The 20,803-nt window shown below is 41.3% G+C and overlaps 1 protein-coding gene across 2 annotated transcripts in view; it reads left to right on the forward strand.

The window, feature by feature from the left end:
- The window catches only part of ap3b1a (adaptor related protein complex 3 subunit beta 1a), a 63,810-nt gene that overhangs the window by 40,430 nt on the left and 2,577 nt on the right, over positions 1 to 20,803 (forward strand). For both annotated transcript variants that reach the window (XM_039779591.1, XM_039779590.1), the window contains exons 23-26: positions 6,454 to 6,682; positions 9,892 to 9,976; positions 10,673 to 10,770; positions 13,335 to 13,473. In XM_039779591.1, coding sequence (XP_039635525.1) covers positions 6,454 to 6,682; positions 9,892 to 9,976; positions 10,673 to 10,770; positions 13,335 to 13,473 — 551 coding nt within the window. The remainder of the gene's footprint in view (positions 1 to 6,453; positions 6,683 to 9,891; positions 9,977 to 10,672; positions 10,771 to 13,334; positions 13,474 to 20,803) is intronic.

Below are 20,803 nucleotides of genomic sequence, written 5' to 3' on the forward strand. Positions count from 1 at the left end.
ACAATAAAATTAAACGATGAATTGATAAACTGTTGAACATTAATTTGCCCATTAATCACGTATTAGTTGTACTTGTACAATATTCAGAAAGAGGAAACGTTGCAATGAGAGATTAGTTTGTACCACTTTGTTTTTGCATTGTTAACAGACTCTTGATATTTCTTACTGAGAATATTCTGAAAGGAGTCTTAATTCAAAAGAGAGTTGTACAGTTTAAGTTATTTACTTTTTAGATAGTGAAGTTAATTTGATTTATATGGTGCAAAGTATAAATTTGTCTGAGAGTGCTCTTACTGTATATGTAGGCTACATTTGAAGCTACAGCCAATTAGCTTAACATGAAGACTGGAAGAAAGGTGACTGTCCGATTTAGTTAAAATCCACCTACAAGCACCTCTAAAGTAGAGAATTTCAGGCAAAGTATGAAGAAAGAAAGACTGTGTGGCTTATTTAAGTTTAATTTACAGTCTAAATGGAGGTAAATACTGGAAGGTGGTAGAAAACTTAAAGACTTCATGTTAAAGGTGCTTTAAAATGACTGATATCTCTGAATCTGTGCTAACTTTTTATGGTACACAGTTTGTTTGCCTGCATGTAGACAAATGTGTTTTTTAATAGCTGTTTGAACGGCCTCTACACTGTCCTACCTCTGGTCTTGTACTTAGCTTTGTGGGGAGTTACTTTATATTCTTAGTGTGCCCGCCTGTCAGTCAGGATGACTGACAGCTGCTCTCAGGACAGCGTTTATGCAGCGCCAGTCTTGTTAGTCACTCTCTCCTCCGCAGGTGAAGGCCATGGAGTAATAGAGAATAGAAATGCAGATTAGAACAGGGAACTTTTTGCACATCAACATCTGATTTGGAGTCAATTCTATGCATAAATACATGATGGGCATCGGGATTCATAGACAAGGGTAAATAACCTCTGCTTTATTCACACTTGCCCCTCCCCATGCAAGCACACGCTTACATATCTCACACACACACACACACACACACACACACACACACACACACACACACACACACACACACACACACACACACACACACACACACACACACACACACACACACACTGGCCCCAGTGTCATTTCTATTTCTCAGCAATCTGCCCACAGAGGCAGCGAGTCTGTCTCAGCTGAGCGCTCGGGCCCTTTTAGAGAATTACTGCATGGTTATCAAAGGCATTTAGATTAACCCTAGTCACTGTCTCTGACCCACCTCCTCTTCTGTCTCCTCCTCCTCTCCCCAGTTTCTGCATGCTACCGCTCTCTCTAATAACATTTTGACATTAGGATCTCTCACAAATGCCTCTTAAATCCCCGCCACCCTCCCCACCCCACCCCAAACCTCTTCCGACCGCTGTCCATGTGTGCGGCGGGGTGGCTGAGGCTGATAACTTTTCATTCATAATTAGCAGTCAGCGAATGGGGCTGCGTTGGGGGGAAATTGAACTGTCAGCGGCAGGGCACATGGCGTTTGACCCCATCACGCCCAGAGGGGGCCATCATAATTTGTTCATTTGGTGTCCATCAGGCGGGCGCCAGCTCGCCCCCTTCTCCTCCCCGCCTCCCTCCTCACCCCTCTGACCTCACCGTAGTGGGCGCTCGGGGTTCACGTCTAATTATGAATCAGCAGAAGGACCCCAAGCGCCACGAATATAGCAGGCCCTGCCCTCCAAACCTCCTGCTGCCACTCAAACTGCGGAGATTGCCTCTTAAATAGGAATAAATGCCCACACAGAAATAGCCAGTCAGTGCAGCGGCCTACGCAGCAAGTGGATACTTTGGGAAATGTTTGTTTTTTAATGCAGCTGTGGAAGCATTTCTTTTCTCATTCTCGTTTTTTGTCTTTGTGTGTATATTTGTATTTTGGCATTTAATCTTTTCTGTCTTCCTCATTTTGTCAATTGTGTTTGTCCTTTTCCGAGGTGACGGAAGTCATGACAGCGCTCCCTAAAAATCTTGATTATCATACGTGTGTTTTCATTGTCTGCTGCAACAACTGAGACATGGTCTTGTCTCATCAAATCACCTGGCTAATTTATTACTGTAAGCAAGTGAATTAGGGTCCTAACCCTTTATTTTGATATCTCTAAGCATTAATAAGATGCCATATCCATGCCTACATGAACACATTGCTGTGGTACTATGCAGCTTGTTTCTTCCAGTCATGGAGTGAGTATTCAGATCCTTTACTCAATCAAAAGTAACAATTCTAAACCATTTTATAGAAATACTCCGTTAAGTACTTACAAGGTCCTGCATTCAAATTGTACTTAATGTGTGACATTCTTAAAATAAAAAAAGAATTAGAGATCACTACTCGAGATTCAAGAAAAGAAAAGACACCTTGTAGAATTCATGACTCAATAAGTATATTGGTATATTTTCATTTTGAAATGTAGAAGTATACGTAAAGTAACAGAAAATGGAAATACTCAAGTAAACTCTGGTTTCTTCCATGTTCTGTAGCCAGTATTATTGTACGTATAACATACTTTCATCATCTACAAGTGAAGTTTATTTTGTTTACTATTTTCTAACATTTCATGGACCAAACGATAACAATCAGCTGATTAATCCACAGTGAAAACAATCGTTAGTTGCAGCCTTACTTCTCTTAAATATCACACTTGGACAAAGAAATTGTTGGCAGTTTGTTAACAATACTTGCAAAGCTAAATGAAGGACAATACTGTTTCTGAATAACAATCCTCTATTATTGCTAATGCTCTTTAATGGAAAATTTCAAAATTAATCATTTTAAAATACCTAATTTACTGACAAATTGGCATAAATGAAGTAACCTCTGTCTATATGTGCTGTAGAGACTTCTTGTTACATTAAAGTAGTTTTAGATGGCTGTAGTAACATTTATTTAATCCAATTTGCAGTCAAGGTCTTTGAGACGCCCCTCAATTAATTGTCATCTCCTGACTGAGGGGAACAATTAGGCCCTAAAGTCAAACACATGTCCCGTACCTTAATCCTCACAACTCTTGTAGAGCATAATGAAATCCTGTCCCTGGTGTTGGAGGCAGACGGTGTCTGAAAAACAGGAATGGATTTTCAATATATGCCCATACATCTCTGTACTCCCCGCACCACTTTCTTTTAAATTGGCCCTCTTATGCACACGGCACAAGGCTACCTGGCTCCGGTTAGCCCTTTTTGAATATGTCAGCGGGATTTTCAGGTCATTTGCCAGAGAGGATGCTGGGAGCGTGGCGTCCGGGCTCTGAAGGTGACTGGTGTCTGTGTCATCCATCACGGGAGCTTCCTTTAAGTTGATGCATAATAGAGCCTCTCAATCAACTTCCTCCCTCATTGTCACCTCCCTCCTTCCTGTTCGTGGCGGAGAATGGGAGCCAAAGAAAGAAAGGGAGACTGACAGAGAAGTCAAGGTTACATCCCTCTTCAGCTCTTATTTACACTTGAGGTGTTATGGGCTTGCGCTGCGTAACAGGGCAACAATGGATGGAAGGGTGAAGGGGCTTCTGTGGGCACTAGTGTCGGACTTTAACTGTCCACTGTGTCAAATGGGTGATAATAAGCAGTTTGAAGCCCTGTCTTGTCTCCGTCCCTTCTCCTGTCGCTCCCGCCTGCTCGGTGGCGAGGCGACAGACAGGACCTTGAAGCCGGATGCGTCTGTCACGGAGGTAAATCTCTGTTGTGATGGGGTGGCAAACATTATGGCCAGCTTTATCGACACCGACTGCTCTGACACATCCAAAAGTGGCCCAATAAATTTGCAGGCTTGCGTTTGGCGCGACGGGCGCTTGTGAGGGCACAGCGGCGTTGCAATTCGGCAACAAATGTTTGTTTGACCTCCTTTACAGGCGCTTGGGCGGTCTGGGAACAAGAGATGCTGCTGCTCTGTCAAGGGGACTGAGAGATGGTGTTGTGATCGGATAGTTTATTCTGTGTCTAATGTGACCTGGGCAGGCTATTGTTTGAACATGTTTTATACTGGTGCCAATATGATACTCAAACTACAGCCACAAGCCTATTCACTGCTACTGAAGACTTGCGTCTTCGAAAACCGGTCACAAATACACTCGGATGCCAGTTTATTAGTTACACCGAGCTAAAACTAATGCATTTTGGAGGCTGCTGTTTGTGGTGCTCTGTGGGTAATCAGAGAACGTGTTTTACATGCACTGTACTAACCTGGTTACTGTAAATCTGCATACATATACACAAGCGGCCATACAATTTTACCTAAAAATATTGTCTCTAAGATAAGCAATGTTTACTGATTTTAATTAATATGATCCGTAAATATCGAATCAAGAATAAGTAAACAGGATTGAAGAAGACTCTGACCCTGTTTGAAGTCAACTTTCTATACTTTGCAGTAAGTTACTACTGTATTAATTTTTTTCCATGTCTTGCTGCTACAACACAATGATAGTGAGTGTTTTATTTCTCGCCCGGTGAAGTGAACACATTGAAACTCATCTCCACTGCTCTTGTTGTATGTCAAACCGATTCTTCATCCTCAAACACGCCACATGACAGGTCGTCAGAGGATGCCTCGCACATTATTCTCACCCGAGTCAGAACACACTGCCAATGCATCCAGCTTAGTAACACAATGTACACTGACACCAGTCAACACTGTGGGCGGTACCATCGTGCCTGCATGTTTCCACGGTTTCTTCACATCATATTTTCAGTCATATTCAATTAGCTTAATGAGTTTAACACACCTTGTTAATCATTTAAGTCATTCAGTCAGTCAAGTTATTTACCGTTTTTGAAGCACTGGTTGTTTTTTCATATAATGATATACGTGATATTTCTCACTGTTTTTGTCCTCTTCTTTGTCACTCTTGCGACTTCTATATTGTTTGTTTTTTAATCACTTTGAGGCGATAAATAACAATTATTTTCTTCATTTGCATCAGTGTTGCCTCTGTTTCAGCGTATGAATCCATTTAGGTGCTGTAGAGGGTGTGAAAAGGCTTTGTTCGCCCTGCTGTTTTGAACTAATTAGTGCCGTCACTCAAGGCAGATGGATCTCAATGACATGAAGAAACTGCTCAAAGATGTCATACTTTGCGTGATGCTTTTTATTACTTTGTGTTGTTGAAGTGTCTGAAGTTTATGCCCGTTATGTGAATGTTGTCATGTTTGACAGTGCAATAGTTTAGTGCGTTGTGTGGGCTGACCTACCTTTTCTTTTTGAAGAGAGCGGACAGTTGCCACCCTAAACTGAAAGTGTAAACAATGTTCCTCTAATGGCGCTTTCCCCCTGCATGGTACGGCTCAACTTGACTCTACTCGACTCACTCTTTTTTGGTTTTTCAAAGAAAAGGTCTGCATAATACCTGGTACCTGGCACTTTTTTGGTACGAGGTTCCAAGTGAGCTGAGTCGATACAAGAACGTGGATTTAAAACACTGCAGACCACTGATTGCCACTAGCGCGGGACATCTTGCACAAACCGGCGCATTTTTAACACCCAAGGTACCATCCATAGCGACCGCAATTGTTTTACTCACTCGACCAAGATTTAAAACCAACAAAACTACAGCGTACAGTTGACAAAGTGCAGATGTTTCTCTGTTTGGGTGCCGATCACAGGATTCAGCACGTGCCGCGTTGGAGAAGATGTCACGGCAGTTTTACTCGGCATCCCTACAGCTCGGAATCTCGCCTACATTGAGGCGGTACTGTCCGCAGTGGAAAATGAAATAGAAAAGTACCAAAGAAGCGAGTCCAGCAGAGCCGTACCATACAGTGGAAACACGGCATTAGTAGCAAGATGTTATTAGGAGAAAGAAGACACCACCACCACATCCACCTCCTTTCTTTTCTAGACCTCTCAAAGGTAATGCAATTTCCTGCCTCTGAAAAGGTAAAAGCCCCTTTTTAAATAGGCCTGCGAGTGGCAGGTTTGGCCCATGCAGGCACTTGTGTTTCTATTCATTAGAGGTTGTTTTTATTCAGCCTGGTTTGACCGAGCATCCCGCCCATTTCCATCTAACTGGGCTGATTGAGGACATTTCTTAAATGGGCTCCTCTTTACCCTACAGAATTAATGAAGGGAGGGTTGGCAGGGAGTTATTGGCCAACCCTTGGGTTGGTGATGAAAAGACTGGAGTATTGTATTAATCTGTCCTCTTATGTGGATGCATTTGCACTGTAATGTACAAGGCGTCCCTGGATATCGTGTGGAGGAGAGCTTTAGGCTTCTGGGAAATGTTCTGCATGCACGATGTTTTTCTCATCTTCCTTATCTGCTTCTGCTCTCAGACTGTTGTTTCCAGCAGTGTTCAGTTCTTCAAAGATCAATCCAGTCCATACAGCATTTTATTTCTCTGATAATCAAGAAGTTTGATGTAGTTGTCAGCGTTGTTTGTTTGCACTAAACTACTATACAAAACCCCACTTAGATTCAGTGCTTGTTGAGGTTTATTCCTGTCTTTCCTATGTCCCTCTAGGTCACCAGTCCATCTTTCGGCCCTGTGAAAACCTACGAGCTGCTTCACCACATGACAGGAAAAGGTCTGTCGGCCAAGTACCATTTCTCCAGGCAGCCCTGTTTGTACCAGCCCAGTATGGTGGCCGTACAGGTCATACTGACCAACAGCTCAGACCACAGTCTGGAGGAGATCCATATAGGAGACCGAAGTCCAGCGAGCCTGAACATCCACTGCTTTAACACCATCGGTGAGTACGAGTGGCACGCATGTAAAATATTCCAGGTACACCAGGTAAATCCAATGTTGCTCATTCATTTGTAACATTGCCAGAAAAAGTGATATTAAAATTTGAGGCTGCCGGTATTTATATTGGTCTTATTGTCACCAAATCCCATGGAAAAAAATTAAAACCCAAAAATAAATTGATCCTTCTATGTATCAATAGCCTGATGTATCTTCTTCCTTTGTGCCGTAGAGCTCCATTGTTTTTTAAAAACTGTTGAAAACTCTGGCTGACATGTTCCTTTATCACCATGAACACACGCACACACTGTAGTTTATTTCGACTCAATCCCAGACACCGTCCTGCTGCCACAAATACTCAAGCACCAAATGGGGATTAATCTCCAACAAATTCACTATTTCCTCTTGTTCGAGTAATGTTTAAGAAACTACAGTGCCCCGCTGTTAGTAAATTGTTTAACCCCTTTAAAGAAGGAAAGTATATGATTATGACCTGTTTTTCCATATTTACGTAGGAACCAATCGGCTTGGGGCTTGAGAGCCAACAATAACACAAGCATAGAATATCGCCAGCCATTTCTTTTTTTTAAAGAGGTAGTTTCCTATAAATAGCAAATAAAAAATGTGATAGATTTCTATCTTCATATCAAGCAGCACTGCTTCAAACTAACCTTTCTTACTACTTGCAAAAAAAATTTGAATTACAAAAAGCATTAATTAAAGTGTGATGTTAAATGTTTGATATCATATATTTTCTTTATTTGTATATTGTGTGTGTGTTAATGACACCAATGTGTCATTAACTTTCTACGTAAATACAAAAAAGTTTAATTGCTAGGGGTCTTCTGATTTTTTTTTTTATTTTGTTCCGTTTTCCAATTCCCCAAAGAAAGCCTGGCAGATTTCGACATTATTTAAAAAAAACAAAAAAAAAACGTAGTATGTGGCCTTAGAGCTTCTATGTCATCTATTTTTTCCTTTCTTTTAATTGTAATACTACTGACCTACGACTTTTACAACTTTTAAAACTTGGCTGCCAGTCCTTACACACGTGGGTGAAAAGTATGTCAACAGCCTGAACTCAGTATTTGCAGATTTAGGATGTCATAGTTGTTGTTTCCCCTCTATAATGTCAAACAACCACGTTTATTACAATCTGTGCAATCTACGGTCTCTCCTATTTATTCATGATGGCTTTCTGGAATTCCCTCGGCTCTACCTATGCTATGATTGTTTTCTCAGACAGATATTAAATGATCAGTTTAAGCCTGTTTGCTATCAGCTCAGCAAATAGCCCTGTCCCCTCCCCCCCCAACCTGAAAACAGCCAATATTACTTCAGCTAATCCCTGTTCATTAGTATCGATCAGGACGAACAAACATGCGCCATCTCCATATTTCTTGTCACACTGTTGAATGATTGCAACACTTGGGTTAATATAAAACTGAGAACTGTGCTCCCTCAAGATTTTCTTTTTCATGCACACACACAAACACCCAGAAGAGGTGTGCGGTGGAGCACGTTAAAACCGTCAATTGCAGGGGATTGATTGGGCATCGAAGGAACTCAAGCAGCCAAACAGTGGCTAATATGGATCGATTGAGCCTGGCTACTGTGAGCTGGTGGCTGGAGTTGGTTTGGATAAGTTGCAGAGGATGAATACAGACAAAGCTGTATGTACTGCTGTTTTGTGTGTATTCGTTAGGGGATAACACATGACAGGGTTTTGTATTTAGGAAGAAATATTTTACATTGCGTCTACAATGTTCATTGCTGCTCATCTCCGCGTGAACGGTTGTTAAACCCTTAATTTAATAGTTTGATGTGAAATAGTATTTTTGAGTTGCTTACTGTTTGTGTCCACTGACAGGTCCCCTAAATTATTATTCTTGTTAACTAATTAGTTACAACTAGTTGCTGGAACGTCCTCTGCCTTCAATACTTAATATACCAAAATCTAACAAAAAACACGTAGCTTTATGCGGTTTAAAGGACACTTCCAGTTTATTACAGCATGGGCTTTATTTCATCATTTCTATCGGTAATAATAACGCTATATCAACCAAAGTAATTGCAGATATCTTGGAACATGTTGACGTTGCAAGACGACCATACAGGTTGTAAATAAATCCCCCAGGTTAGAGAAACAAATGGTAAAAACTGAAATTGTTTGTTGAAAACATCTTATTGGACATTGTTATTGTTGTTGTGTTCCTAAATCTCAGCAACTGCTTTGGTGAGTACTCTTAAATTGTTGATTTTTGAAAATCTTTAATTGTATTTTCCCTTTGAAGACAACTTGTTCCTACACATACAGTATAACCACTAACTTACTACTTGCAATTTGGCCCTCTGTTTTAGAACAAATATATACCAAAAGAAGAAGAAATGTAACTTCACAGTTTGAATAGAAATCCTTACTTCTGTGGTATTCCAAATGGTTCGTTATATGGTTTATATTAACACAGACGACTAGGGAGAAGGATACAGAGATGATTTAAAAAAATAAAAAAATAAAAAATCTAGGTAGAACCAGAAAATGTGTGTTAGAGTAGATGTGAAGGCTAGACTGGAAGTGAGTCCATGATGGCTCTGTTTTCAGAGGGTTTCCTCTGGAGTCTCTTCTCTTCTCCGTCTGTGGAAAGAGTAATACAGTAAAATAGCCCTGCTCCATGGAGAGAGAAACGCAGGCCGACTGGGGAGGTGTTCGTGTATGTATTGTTCTTTTCATCTTACCCTCTACTCCTCTCTCCACCATTTATCTGTTCAGCGTTCTTTTTCACGCGTTTTTGACCAACTTAACCCCTCTTCTTGTGCTACATTTTGCCCGCTCTATCGGTCTCCCTCACCCCGTCTCTCTTGATGCTGATGCTCTCTTTGACAAGCCTGTTGTTTTGAAAATATGAAAATATGCTAGTTCTTCATCGTTTTTTTTTTTTTCCTCCCCGAGGCTAGAGGTGTGGGGGGGGGGGGGGTTGGGGGATTGGATTGAAGGATAGATTTCTCACACATGGTGGCCTTGCTTTGTGAAGTAGAAAACACAAGTGGTGTGGATGCCTGTCTGTTCCACTCTGCTGCTGCACCCCCCCCTCCCTCTCCCTCCCTCTCCTCCACCTCCTCTCCCTTTGCTTCATCCTTCCCCACGTTGCACACTGTGCCCTTGTCACTCACTCTTCCTTTTCTCCCCTCGTCTTTCCTCCCCTCTTTTCTCAGAGCGGCTGGAGCCAGAGGCCTCGGTGACGGTTTCCATGGGTATTGACTTCAGCGACTCGACACAAGCAGCCAACTTCCAGTTGTGGTAAGACGACAACCTGACATGGGCTCATATCAGTCAGGCTTTTTCTTTTTTTTTTTTTTTTTTTTTTTTCTCAGACCTTCAGTTGTACATCTTTTTCACTACACTTTTTCTCTTACTGCTCTCATCCTGTGTCTCCAGATATTTATCATCACATCTCCCTTACGTGTCTCCTTCTCTTGCGTTCATTTGCATCTTCTCTTACCTTTTTCCTCTCTCATTTGTTCTTTGGTAATTCTCCTTTTCCTACTCGCTCTGTGCCAGCACTCCCAGGTGAGACATCAGCCACAATTGATCCGAGTTCACTGGGATAACAATTATTCCTCCAGTAATCAGCCCCAGCTCAAATCAACCTGCTGAATGCCATCGGCAGTGCTGCTCAGCTGATCAATAACCCTATCAGAAAATCTGTTCAGGATGGGGGAATCAATCTGGCCCAAAGTGCCATTCACAGAGCGTGGTTTGCAAGGCAATCAGAAGAGAAACATTTAATACACAAACAAAGCATGAATACACACAAGTGCACAAAACACGCAAACTATACCACACGTCATCATCCGTCTATTCAGACTAAGATGTATTTGAAGAGAGGGAGACCAGAGCACAATGGAACATTGTCCTAATTTAAAAACTTTAGTGCTTTGTTTGACATCCTGTAAATAAGTAACTTTTCCTTTTACTGATGTTTTCCTCCCTCAGCACCAAGGAGGACCAGTTCAGTGTGTCCATCCAGCCTGCTGTGGGAGAGCTATTAATGCCCAGTACCATGACAGAACAGGACTTCAGCAAGGAGCAAGGTGGGTTCAATTTGCAAAATAAGTAAGCTCAAATCACATCGATAATCACTAAATACAATAAGTAGTAAGCTCAAATCACATCGATAATCACTAAATACAAACTTGAATTGTTCTACTAATTCATATTCTTTGATGCACATGAACTGTTGCTTTAACCATATATGTGCATGGCCGTATATTGTAAAATGTTGCCGAAATATCAAGGGAGTAATTGCAGAGTTGCTGTAGTGTGTAATTGTTAAAAGTACAGTATGTTTTTGCTAATAACAATGGGAAGAAATATTTCAAGACTGCTTGCTCGCAAATAAAAGAATTATCTTTTATGTTAGTCCAAGTGACCGTATACTGGTTTCACAAATTAGCATATTTTTTTTAAAGATTTATTTTTTTGTGGGCATTTTCGGCCTTTATTTTGACAGGACAGGAGAGAGGGGGTGGGAATGACATGCGGCAAAGGGCCGCAGGTCGGAGTCGAACCGCGCCCTGCTGCGTCGAGGAGTAAACCTCCATATACGGGCGCCCACAAATCAGCATCTTATGATCATATTATGATTTAAAGGATAAGGTTGGGGATATCCTATATTTTCAGCAAATCCTACAAAACCAAGCCACAGTGTTTTAGGGCGTCTCTAACCAAAAAGAACAACTATATAGTTTCAGCCTGCACGTATATCGGTACTTAAGATTTGGTATTAAGGCAGAGCAGGTGGGCACACGGACATTTACGAACATTTGGCTGGCAATACATCATCGTTAAAGTTTAAGAAGCAGTCTCATGCCATCATTATAGGCCACGTTAAGTCTCTGCATGTTACTTTTCCTCTAGAAACACCAAGTGGGCAGTATGTAGCGGGGTATAAAATGCTCTAAATTAAGCTATCTTGACAGTAACCGAACACATGCAAAATTTATCATGTGAAATAAGTGACAATAAGTGAAATATATAATATCACCGGACTTCTTCTTTTAAAGGGGATTTCATTGTTGAAGTTAAAGTTGCAACCATCTAAAATACACTTTACAGGCCTAATGACAACCTACAACATTGTAGGTCTTAGTGATAAAGGTTGGAGTTTAAATCATAAAATTAGAGCGTCAGTGTTTGTCTCCTCTATGTAGTATTCATAAATTATATTTATAAAGTGAAATAAAATCCTTGTAGCCTGCTGATAATAAACATTTCCTCACCTTTGTCATTATGCAAAATTCTTGCCTCTTATGAAGCACTTAATGGTATTTCCTGCACAAACACACAAAGCACAACACACCTGTAGAGCTACATAATGTGGCAGCTATTGGGAGCTGAGAGCATACTCATATGTGTGGTCTTAAGTGCCTGCTTAATGCTGCTTCCGCCTTAATTAATCGTCATTCACTTTGTTTTGAGATCTGCTGAATACACCTTGCACTCAGACACAAAACAGGGTGGAACAACTGACTTTGCTGGACCCTTTTCTCTCTAGCAAATTGCAGCTTTATTCCAATTAAGCGAAGTTTAATTCTTTCGGTTTACAGGTTTTTCATTATATTTGCCTCTTTTATTTCTACCTAACTTGTGCATATTTATCTCCATTCTTTCTCTCAAGTCCTTGCTCATTACTAAGTGCACGTGAACTGGCCCTTTGCCTTCAATGGAGTCTTTTTTTAAACTCTCTTTGCATGATTGAAAAAGGCACTCCTCCCCCATTTTAGTTACCATCTGAATCTATTTAATCTTATTGTTCCATCACTGTCCCTCCTGAAACCAGGTCCCAAAAATACATTGTATAAGGCAAGGTAATGAACATTTTATATACATACAACACTTGACTGTGCAATTGTATTTATGCTAGTATAGACCCAACTTAAAATAATACATCCATTAGACCCAATGGACCTTTTTCACGGCAGACATGTTGACATGTCATAGTAGGAAAAGCACAGGTGTATTCAAACCCATTAATGATGGCTGCATTCCACTTAGGAGAGGTCCTGGTATTGTGCATGCTGACTCACTGAAATAGCTTACTGGGACATTTGATGGAATTGGTCCATCGTTAAGGTTATCAATTTCAGCTGTGCTTTTCCTACTATGACGAGTCAAAATGTCTGCTGTGAAAAAGGTCCATTACAATGGAAACTCCTGTTTCCCGTACATACATTTTAACGGTGCTGAGCAAACGGGGACGAGGAACAACTGGATATACTCTCATCTCATTCATCTTTCTCATTTCATCAAGCAACACAGTACAGCAAATAAGCACAGCAGAAAAGTCCGATGGATCGGACCTCCGTCTTTAACTATATATCTTTAAACGTTACAGTTACAGCTGAAAATGACAACAGAAATAAACAAGTTTGCCGATTTCACATATCTCCACTATTCAAATCAACTGTCATTTGTCTACCCGGAAGTGATTGTTGTGTTAGCTCTACGTCGCGGTGTATCGTCTATAAACGTAGCGGTTATATATTTAGTCCAAGATTAAACTGGACAATACATTTCATTTACAGTAGTACTAGAATTTAGCTTCTGTTTGTGGGGGTCCTTGTTTGATGGCTAAACATTTTTTGCATCCTCTCAGGTAAGCTCCTGGGCATGAATGAGACATCGGCAACCATCACCATGGCAACAGCAAACCCCTCCAGCCAGGCCATCAGCATGCAGGTCCTGTGCGCAGCCAACGTAGGAGTGGTCTCATCCAGCGGAAACAACTTCCACAGGTAAACTGTCCACGAATGTGCATCTTTCACCTCACCGTCATAATCCAATTCTTCATTTTCGCACACTGTATTTTTTTTACTGTTGTATGTTTTTATAGTCAGATAATTTATCCAGATAATTTATGCCGTGTACCATACTGATATACAGCCTGATTTTACATAGATGAAAGTAAGTGGTTGTTTTTTTCATCTTGATTAGAAACATTGTAATGTCTTCCATGTTTAATCCAAACCAGCCAACGTATATGAGACCTTTTGATGGAGCATTTCACACTAAACGAAAAACATTTGTTTATCTTATTTGTTAAGTTGAGTTTAAAAAGAAAAAAACTACTTTGAAATTTAAAACTCTCAGATATTGATATCTGTATCCAGTTTTGGTCCGGCATTATTTACAATTTTGCTATATAAGCCTTGCCCGATCGTTTGGCTACAAAACAGCTTTCCAAAGTGAAGGCACATAACCTGCTAGGCTTTGTTGTCTTGATTGGGCCTCTACTGTGTCAGCAGTCCTTTGAGATTTGACCAGACCTGAGCCATAAATATCAACCATCATTACAAATCTTTAAAAGAATAGTTTGACATTTTGGAAAATATGCTTATTCGCATTCTTGTCAAAAGTTAGATGAGAGGATTGATACCACTCTCACTCTCTGTTCATTAAATACAAGGCTACAGCCAGCCAGGGGCGAGTCCAGGATTTTTTAAGTGGGGTGGCACAGGGGGGGACCAATAATCAGTAAGGGGGGGGCCCTGCGGTGGGGGCATTTTATCAAAATACAGCATAGAAAATCTGCTTGGAAAATATTGGTAATACTGGTTAGCTAAACTTAGCTTAGCATAGCATAAAGACCGGAAACGGCAGGAAACAGCTAGCCTGGCTTGGGTCTACCGGTGTGTCTACTGTCTCCACCTACCAGCACCTCTAAAGTCATTCTCACTAATGAACACATTATATCTCTTTTGTTTAATCTTTACAAAAACCCAAATTTAAAAAACGGGTGCTTTATTGAGTGCTTCACCAACTGACAGTGATAACTGCCCCAAATCTACAAAATCAGTACAGATTCACTCCGATCCTACATTCCAGTGCAATTCAGGCTTAAGACGAGGAAGAAAAAGAGATTTTGGGTTGTGTGATGTAGTGTGACGTAGTGTGACATTAACATCAGGCCTTAGGCTTCTGTGAAGCATTAGTCTTTGTAGTAAAGCTCACATGAAGACATTGTTGACTCCAGTAGTTTGGGATTATTCAGTGTGGGAAGTTATACATCAAATATAACCTTTTTATTGAATCCGTTGAGTCCCATTGATATCTCATTTTATTTTGTGAGGACATGTAAAATAATACAAGATACTGAGGAACAATTATATACATGTTAAAACATGATGTGAAATGCATACCGTAAATACAAATTAAATAAATGCTAAAAATAAGTGAAGAAAAAAAGACCACTTACTGTACAGTTAAAAAGATTGAGATTTAAACAACATGTTCCTAAAATGCCCCAAGTGGATGGAAACATCCACTGAATAATTTGACTGCAGAGATGCATGGCCGAATAGGTTTTAACACTCGCGGAAAAATTGAGCCCAACAATAATTTGATAATTGTGCAGCAAGCAAGAAGAACCACACGTTTCTTCATATCAGTAAATTGTCAAATGCATAACCAGAATCTTACCTTGAAACTATTTTGTGAGTCACATACAAATTCATATCGGGTGTGAGATTGTTCTTTATGAGAGTGGGAAAATGAATGTGCCCGTTATAATTGTGTTTTTCTGTGGAGTTTAGTTAAACAGTGTGCATGCAGGTATCATAGAGTGAAAGTGTCTGTGTGTGTCCCCCAGCAGCCTCACACAGACATGCCAGGGGAATGCCCTGAGAAGCCTGGCTGTGTAATTGGTGTACACAGAGTGTGCTAATGAGCTTCCTCCTCTGTCACGCACACCCGAACACCTGATAGATAATTACACCTCCCTCTCTCCCTCTGTTTCCTGCTCTGTCTCTCTTTCACTTCATCTCTGCACCCCCATCTGTGTCTCCTTCCACACCGCTGTCTCTCTTTCACTTCCTCTTTCTCTTTCACAGCATCCCTCTGCGCCATGCTCTGTCCTCCTCCTGCTCGTCTGTCTGTCCCTCTTTTTATTATCTCGCTCTGTGCAGACAGACACTCTATTTCTTCGTCTTTGAATGATATTGTGTTGGAGATATCTATTTTTTTTTTATAGAAATAGAGGAAACATGTTGGAAACAGTGGTAAGTAAGGGACAGTGAGGAAGTCACAGTGAAAGAATAAGTGGGAGACAGTAGCACAAGGGCACAGAGAGCTGAAAGAGTGAGTGGAAATCAATGTTAGCCAGTGGGAGAGGCCTGCATCCAATACGCCCATATTTCATACAGAATAACCAATAGCTCAAATGACTCCATGCTATCAATCTCGCTCCTGCTTCTGTGACAGCAAAAGAGGAAGACAGTCTCCCAAGGTTGCCCCCTAGTCTTATAATAATGAAGACGCTCTCTTCCATGTTGTCGGCTGGTGATGACCGGCTCTTCCACGCTGTCCTTAGGAGGTCTGTTTATTGGAGATGATGGAGTTCCTTGCTGAAAAAATCCTCAGTCCTTGTCTGCTCAAACGTAACAGGCAGGTTTGACAGCTTTGTCTTTGAGAAGTTGTCGCAAAGAACTTTAAATCTATTCACGTTTTGATTTGGTGACGGTGACTGTTCAAATAATGAACTGATTTAATTTTTGTTTCGTTGATTAGAGCTGCAACAATGATTAAATTGACATAAAGTTAATCTGCAACAATGAATGAATGATTTAAGTAATTTTAAAAGCAAAAAAGCCACAAAATTCACTGGTTTCATCATCTCAAATGTGCATATGTTCTGGTTTTCTTACTTTTCTATTACAGTAAACTGAATATCTTTGGTTTTTGGACTGTTGGTCAGACTAAACAAGACATGAAAATGTCAACACAGGCTCGTATGGCGAGCATTTTTCACTGTCTGCTAATATTCTATAAACAATAAATGGAGAACATAATGGTTAGAGCAATCAGTAATAAATATATTAATAGTTTCAGCCCTAGTTATGATTGCTCTTTTAAGTTGCCAACTCGATGCAGGAGCGTTTCGTTCATCGGTCACCCAGTTTTTGTTTTGTTTTATTTGGAAACCGCTTCCTTTTCCATAGGTTTCATAACTTCTGCAGACCAATTAAAGAAAATTAATTCGTTCATTCATCAGCTGTACTTCCTGTACTCCAGGGCTTTTCCACACATTTTCCTTTCCCCACAACCCAACTTTGAGACAGTCTTGGAGAACAAGAGTGGTGTAATAAAAAGGGCTTCAACTAACAATTATTTTCATTATTGATTAATCTGTTGAATATTTTATTTATATTTTAATACCAGAAAAAAAAGAAAAAGCCCATCACAGGTTCCCAAAGTCTTCAAGTGTCTGAACAACAGTCTAAAACCCCAAAATATTAAATTTACAATCCTACAAAACACAGAAGAGCAACACAACCCTTACATGTGACGGGCTGGGACCAGATAATATGTGGCCCTTTTTGCTCTGATAAGTGACTGCAACAATGAATTTTTGTTGATTAAATGTCTGCCAGTCTACTAATGGTTTCAGCCCTGGTAATTTTAATCATAGTGTTTTTGTGTGTTGCTGCTGTGCATACTTTGAATAATGCACACAGAGCAGAGTGATCGATCGATCTGATCGGATACACCCACTGAGCGCTTATTGTGGAGGTCACTTGGCATTAAATGGGATGTGTGAGGTGACCTCCATCCAGGACCCTTCTTTTTCTCCTTTGATCTCCCCAGAGAAAGGGTTCTCTAATCCGGGTAGGATCACACCAAGTATCTGCCCTCGGAGGAGTGAGAGTTTGGCTTTAATGTAGAAATAATGGATTCAACATGAATCCTAAGAGTGACACATTTCGCAACACATATTGCCTGCGCTTTAAACTGACCTCAGGCACTTTGTGTGATAGAGTGCAGTATTGGAGTTAACACAGGTTCTGGTTAACAAGGCAACAGCCTGCCTGCCTTTCCCCCTCTGCACCTCTGCATCCCTGCACTCCTCTTGTTTATCAGCAGGGTGCAGCACTGCTGTTCTCAAACAGGCGTCGAGGCCGAGCGGAGGGGGATGCCACTGAAACACAGAAATTGATTGCTAGAAAGGAGGATGGCAATAAATCAAGCAGGAAAGCAAATGTAGAAAACGCTGTTCTTGTTTATGTCTAAACAGGCGGAATAGAATAAATGTGCTCTATTTTTCAGTCCGTTTGAAAGCAAATTTGATCGAATTTTGCATGCATTGCCAATTGCTCTGGTTAGAGCCTAATTTAAAAATAAAAAAAATGAACCCCTTGATTTATAAGCTATGCTTTCTCTTTACACTTTGATATAATTAAATGATGTTTCTCGAAACACAGAATTTTCCTTTTTTTTCCTCCGTGAAGTTGAATTCTTGTTCCTGTTTAAAATTTAATTGACTATCATTTATAACCTGACTAATCAAATGTCTGGTCTCTTTATTATAGATCACTTCAGCACACAGTATGGCTTATGATATATTTTCAGATGATACCAAGAGTGTAATGTAACTGTTGTAATGTGGTTGTTAATAGACAGTTATGATGATGCAGTCCCATTTACATGTGTAACTCAGTTGTAGGTAACATTTTCCTTAATTCCTCATTGGATTAAATTTGTGTCTCCTCTTCCCATCTTGTTACCCATCAGCTTCTGTGGTCTGTTTGTCCTCTCCTTCCTTTCACGTCTGTCTGCCTCTCTGCCCTTTGAGTGCAGCGCTGCAGTTTGTCCGTATGGCCGAGCTCTGGAGATGTGTTGAGGGTTCCTGATTCTAATTGGAGCTAATAGCTCTGGCCATCTGCCTGGTCTGAGTCTGCTCGCATGTGTTCGGCTCTGGTCTGGCCTCACTGACCACTCAGTTGAAGGACAATTCTCCACTTGTCCACCTGGCCAAGCCTCCACACATTTGGCCTCCGCTTTTCTGAGTTTCTATTTTAGAGAAAACCTCGTGCACAAATCTTTTTTTTTTCTTTTTTTTTTAACCTGACAAGCTTTGATATCAGAGAGTCAAAGCTGGTTGAATGTTTACTTAAGATGCAGGGGGCTTGTGTACCCGCTGTGGGTTAAGTCCTTCATTCTTGGTTGCAGAATCCTCTGCGTCCTTTCCTGTGTCTTCTCTGCGTGCGGGTGAATGCAAAGGTGAAGCCCACTTTGTGTTTGCAGTGGCAGGGTGGAGGAGAGGCAGATGGCACACACAGGCTCTCTGCACTGAGGAGAATCACAGATAATTGGAGAGTGATGCTTAGCCGCAGCCCTGCCGATCGATGCCAATCCGCCTGCTCTAAGTCCAGGGGTTATGCTTTGCTTTTCTTTCCATACACTGCAATTAATCCAGTGTTTAGCCCAGTATGTGAAGAGTGCAGAAGAATACCAATGACCCGTTTAAGGCCCGCTTGTCCTTAATCTTACCCTTCTAGTCCCTAAAAATGCAGTGATGTTGTGTTATATGTGTTGTAGATCTGGTCTTTGCACCTGAACGTGCACAAACGGCAAAGTGAAAATATTCAAAGCAAATACGGTTGGAAATCAAACGCAATCAAAACACGGTCTTGTTTCTTTCACTGGCTCTTATGACAACACACGAACAAAGGCCCACAGCAGCGTCTCCTGAGACAAAATGAAAGCAGCCTCGGGGTAGTGTTAACTGGCTGAGTAAATGATAGATTTATATCCTAAATCCATTAGCAAAGCCACGGGGACCACATAGACACCTTAAGCTGCTGACAGTGGGGGCAAAGAGAAATGCTGAAGGGAACCGGATGTTCCCATGCAGGTTTACTCTACCTGTTTTCATGATTGTGTGTTGAATGGAAACAAAAAGACATTTTTGTTGTTGTTGCATAAATAGGATTATTTTGGTATGGTAGGAGTATTTTGGTTTATAAAGGTTGGAACGGATTATGACAGAGCACACATCTTGAATTCCTATAATTAGTAATTTGGATTGATATACAACCCCTGAATTATTTAAAGAAGCAAAGAGGTTGGTGTTTTTTGAGAGAAATTAATCCTCTACTTGAATGGCTTGTGTTTCCTGCTGAAGTGGCTAATATTTTAATTAAGCCTGAGGAGGACTCTCTCTCCTCCCTGAGAGCTCCCTGATAAACTCCCTCTCCTCTGTTGATGGTAATTTAGCAGCTCCCCAGAGACTCACCCAGACACACTACGTTTGTGAGCCAGCACCGTTTCATTGTGTATGCATGTCCCCTCAGCCCCCCCCCCCCCTCCCTGTCTTTAACGTGGGCGTGCTAATTGGTGGACGTGCTAGCTGCTCCTGCCGTGCAGCACAGCGCTCTGTGACAGCGCCTGTCCACAGGCCGTCCTGTGGGGGCTCTTCACAGGCTTTAGTCAAGCCTAAGTGGGGCTCTTTGTAGGCTGTTTGTCAGGCCTAAGCGGGCTGCCACGGGGGGTCTTTGTTGCCGGGATGTAGTGCTAAATGGAGGCAGATGGCTGGGTGTTAGCCACGTGAGGCCCAGAGATGCAGAGGGCCTGAGGGGAGCGGGAGAGGGGGCTCGGCTCGGCTCTGTCGACCTCAAAGAGGGTCACTCTGGGTCATAGCCCCTGTCTGCCTCTTGTTAGCGCTCTCAATGGGGACCATGTGTGCCCAGGTTTGCCCCCAGTCTACAGGGACGGTATCCTAGGAAACGGTGGACCGAGAATTCTCCCGATGGTCCAGAGGGAGCCGGTGGGACGGGGCATCCCCCATACTGGTCTAGAGGCTCCCACACACTCATAGACACCCAGAGTCCATAAAAACAGGCTGAATTCTGTTTGACTGGCATGGAGGGCGTGTCTCACCCCTAATGGCTCTTTAGTCAGCTAGGATAATGGACTGTCTGTTACTCTGCTCTCTATATTTCTTGTTACATCATTTTCCTTCTGTGTTTCACTCACTAATTTAGAGTAATTACAAGGTGTGAGGTGTTGGAGACTTTTGTAATGTGACGATTTACAGGTTTGGGGGAGAAATATGAGTTAAGTGTGTCAGCTGGGCAACACATTTTATCTCATTTTGTTAAGGTGCCTGATGTTTGTTATATATGTTAACTGTTTATTGATGTAGCAGTCAACTATTGGCTTCACATCTTTCATTGATAAAGAGATTAAGCACTGCATTACATTTTAATTTCATAAACCTCATATACTATATAACAAGAATACAACTATAATAATAGCCATGTATAATATAAGTAATTAAGTAGTGTGTGC

Source organism: Perca fluviatilis, chromosome 17, assembly GCF_010015445.1.
Source record: "Perca fluviatilis chromosome 17, GENO_Pfluv_1.0, whole genome shotgun sequence".
In the NCBI taxonomy this organism is placed as follows: Eukaryota; Metazoa; Chordata; class Actinopteri; order Perciformes; family Percidae; genus Perca; species Perca fluviatilis.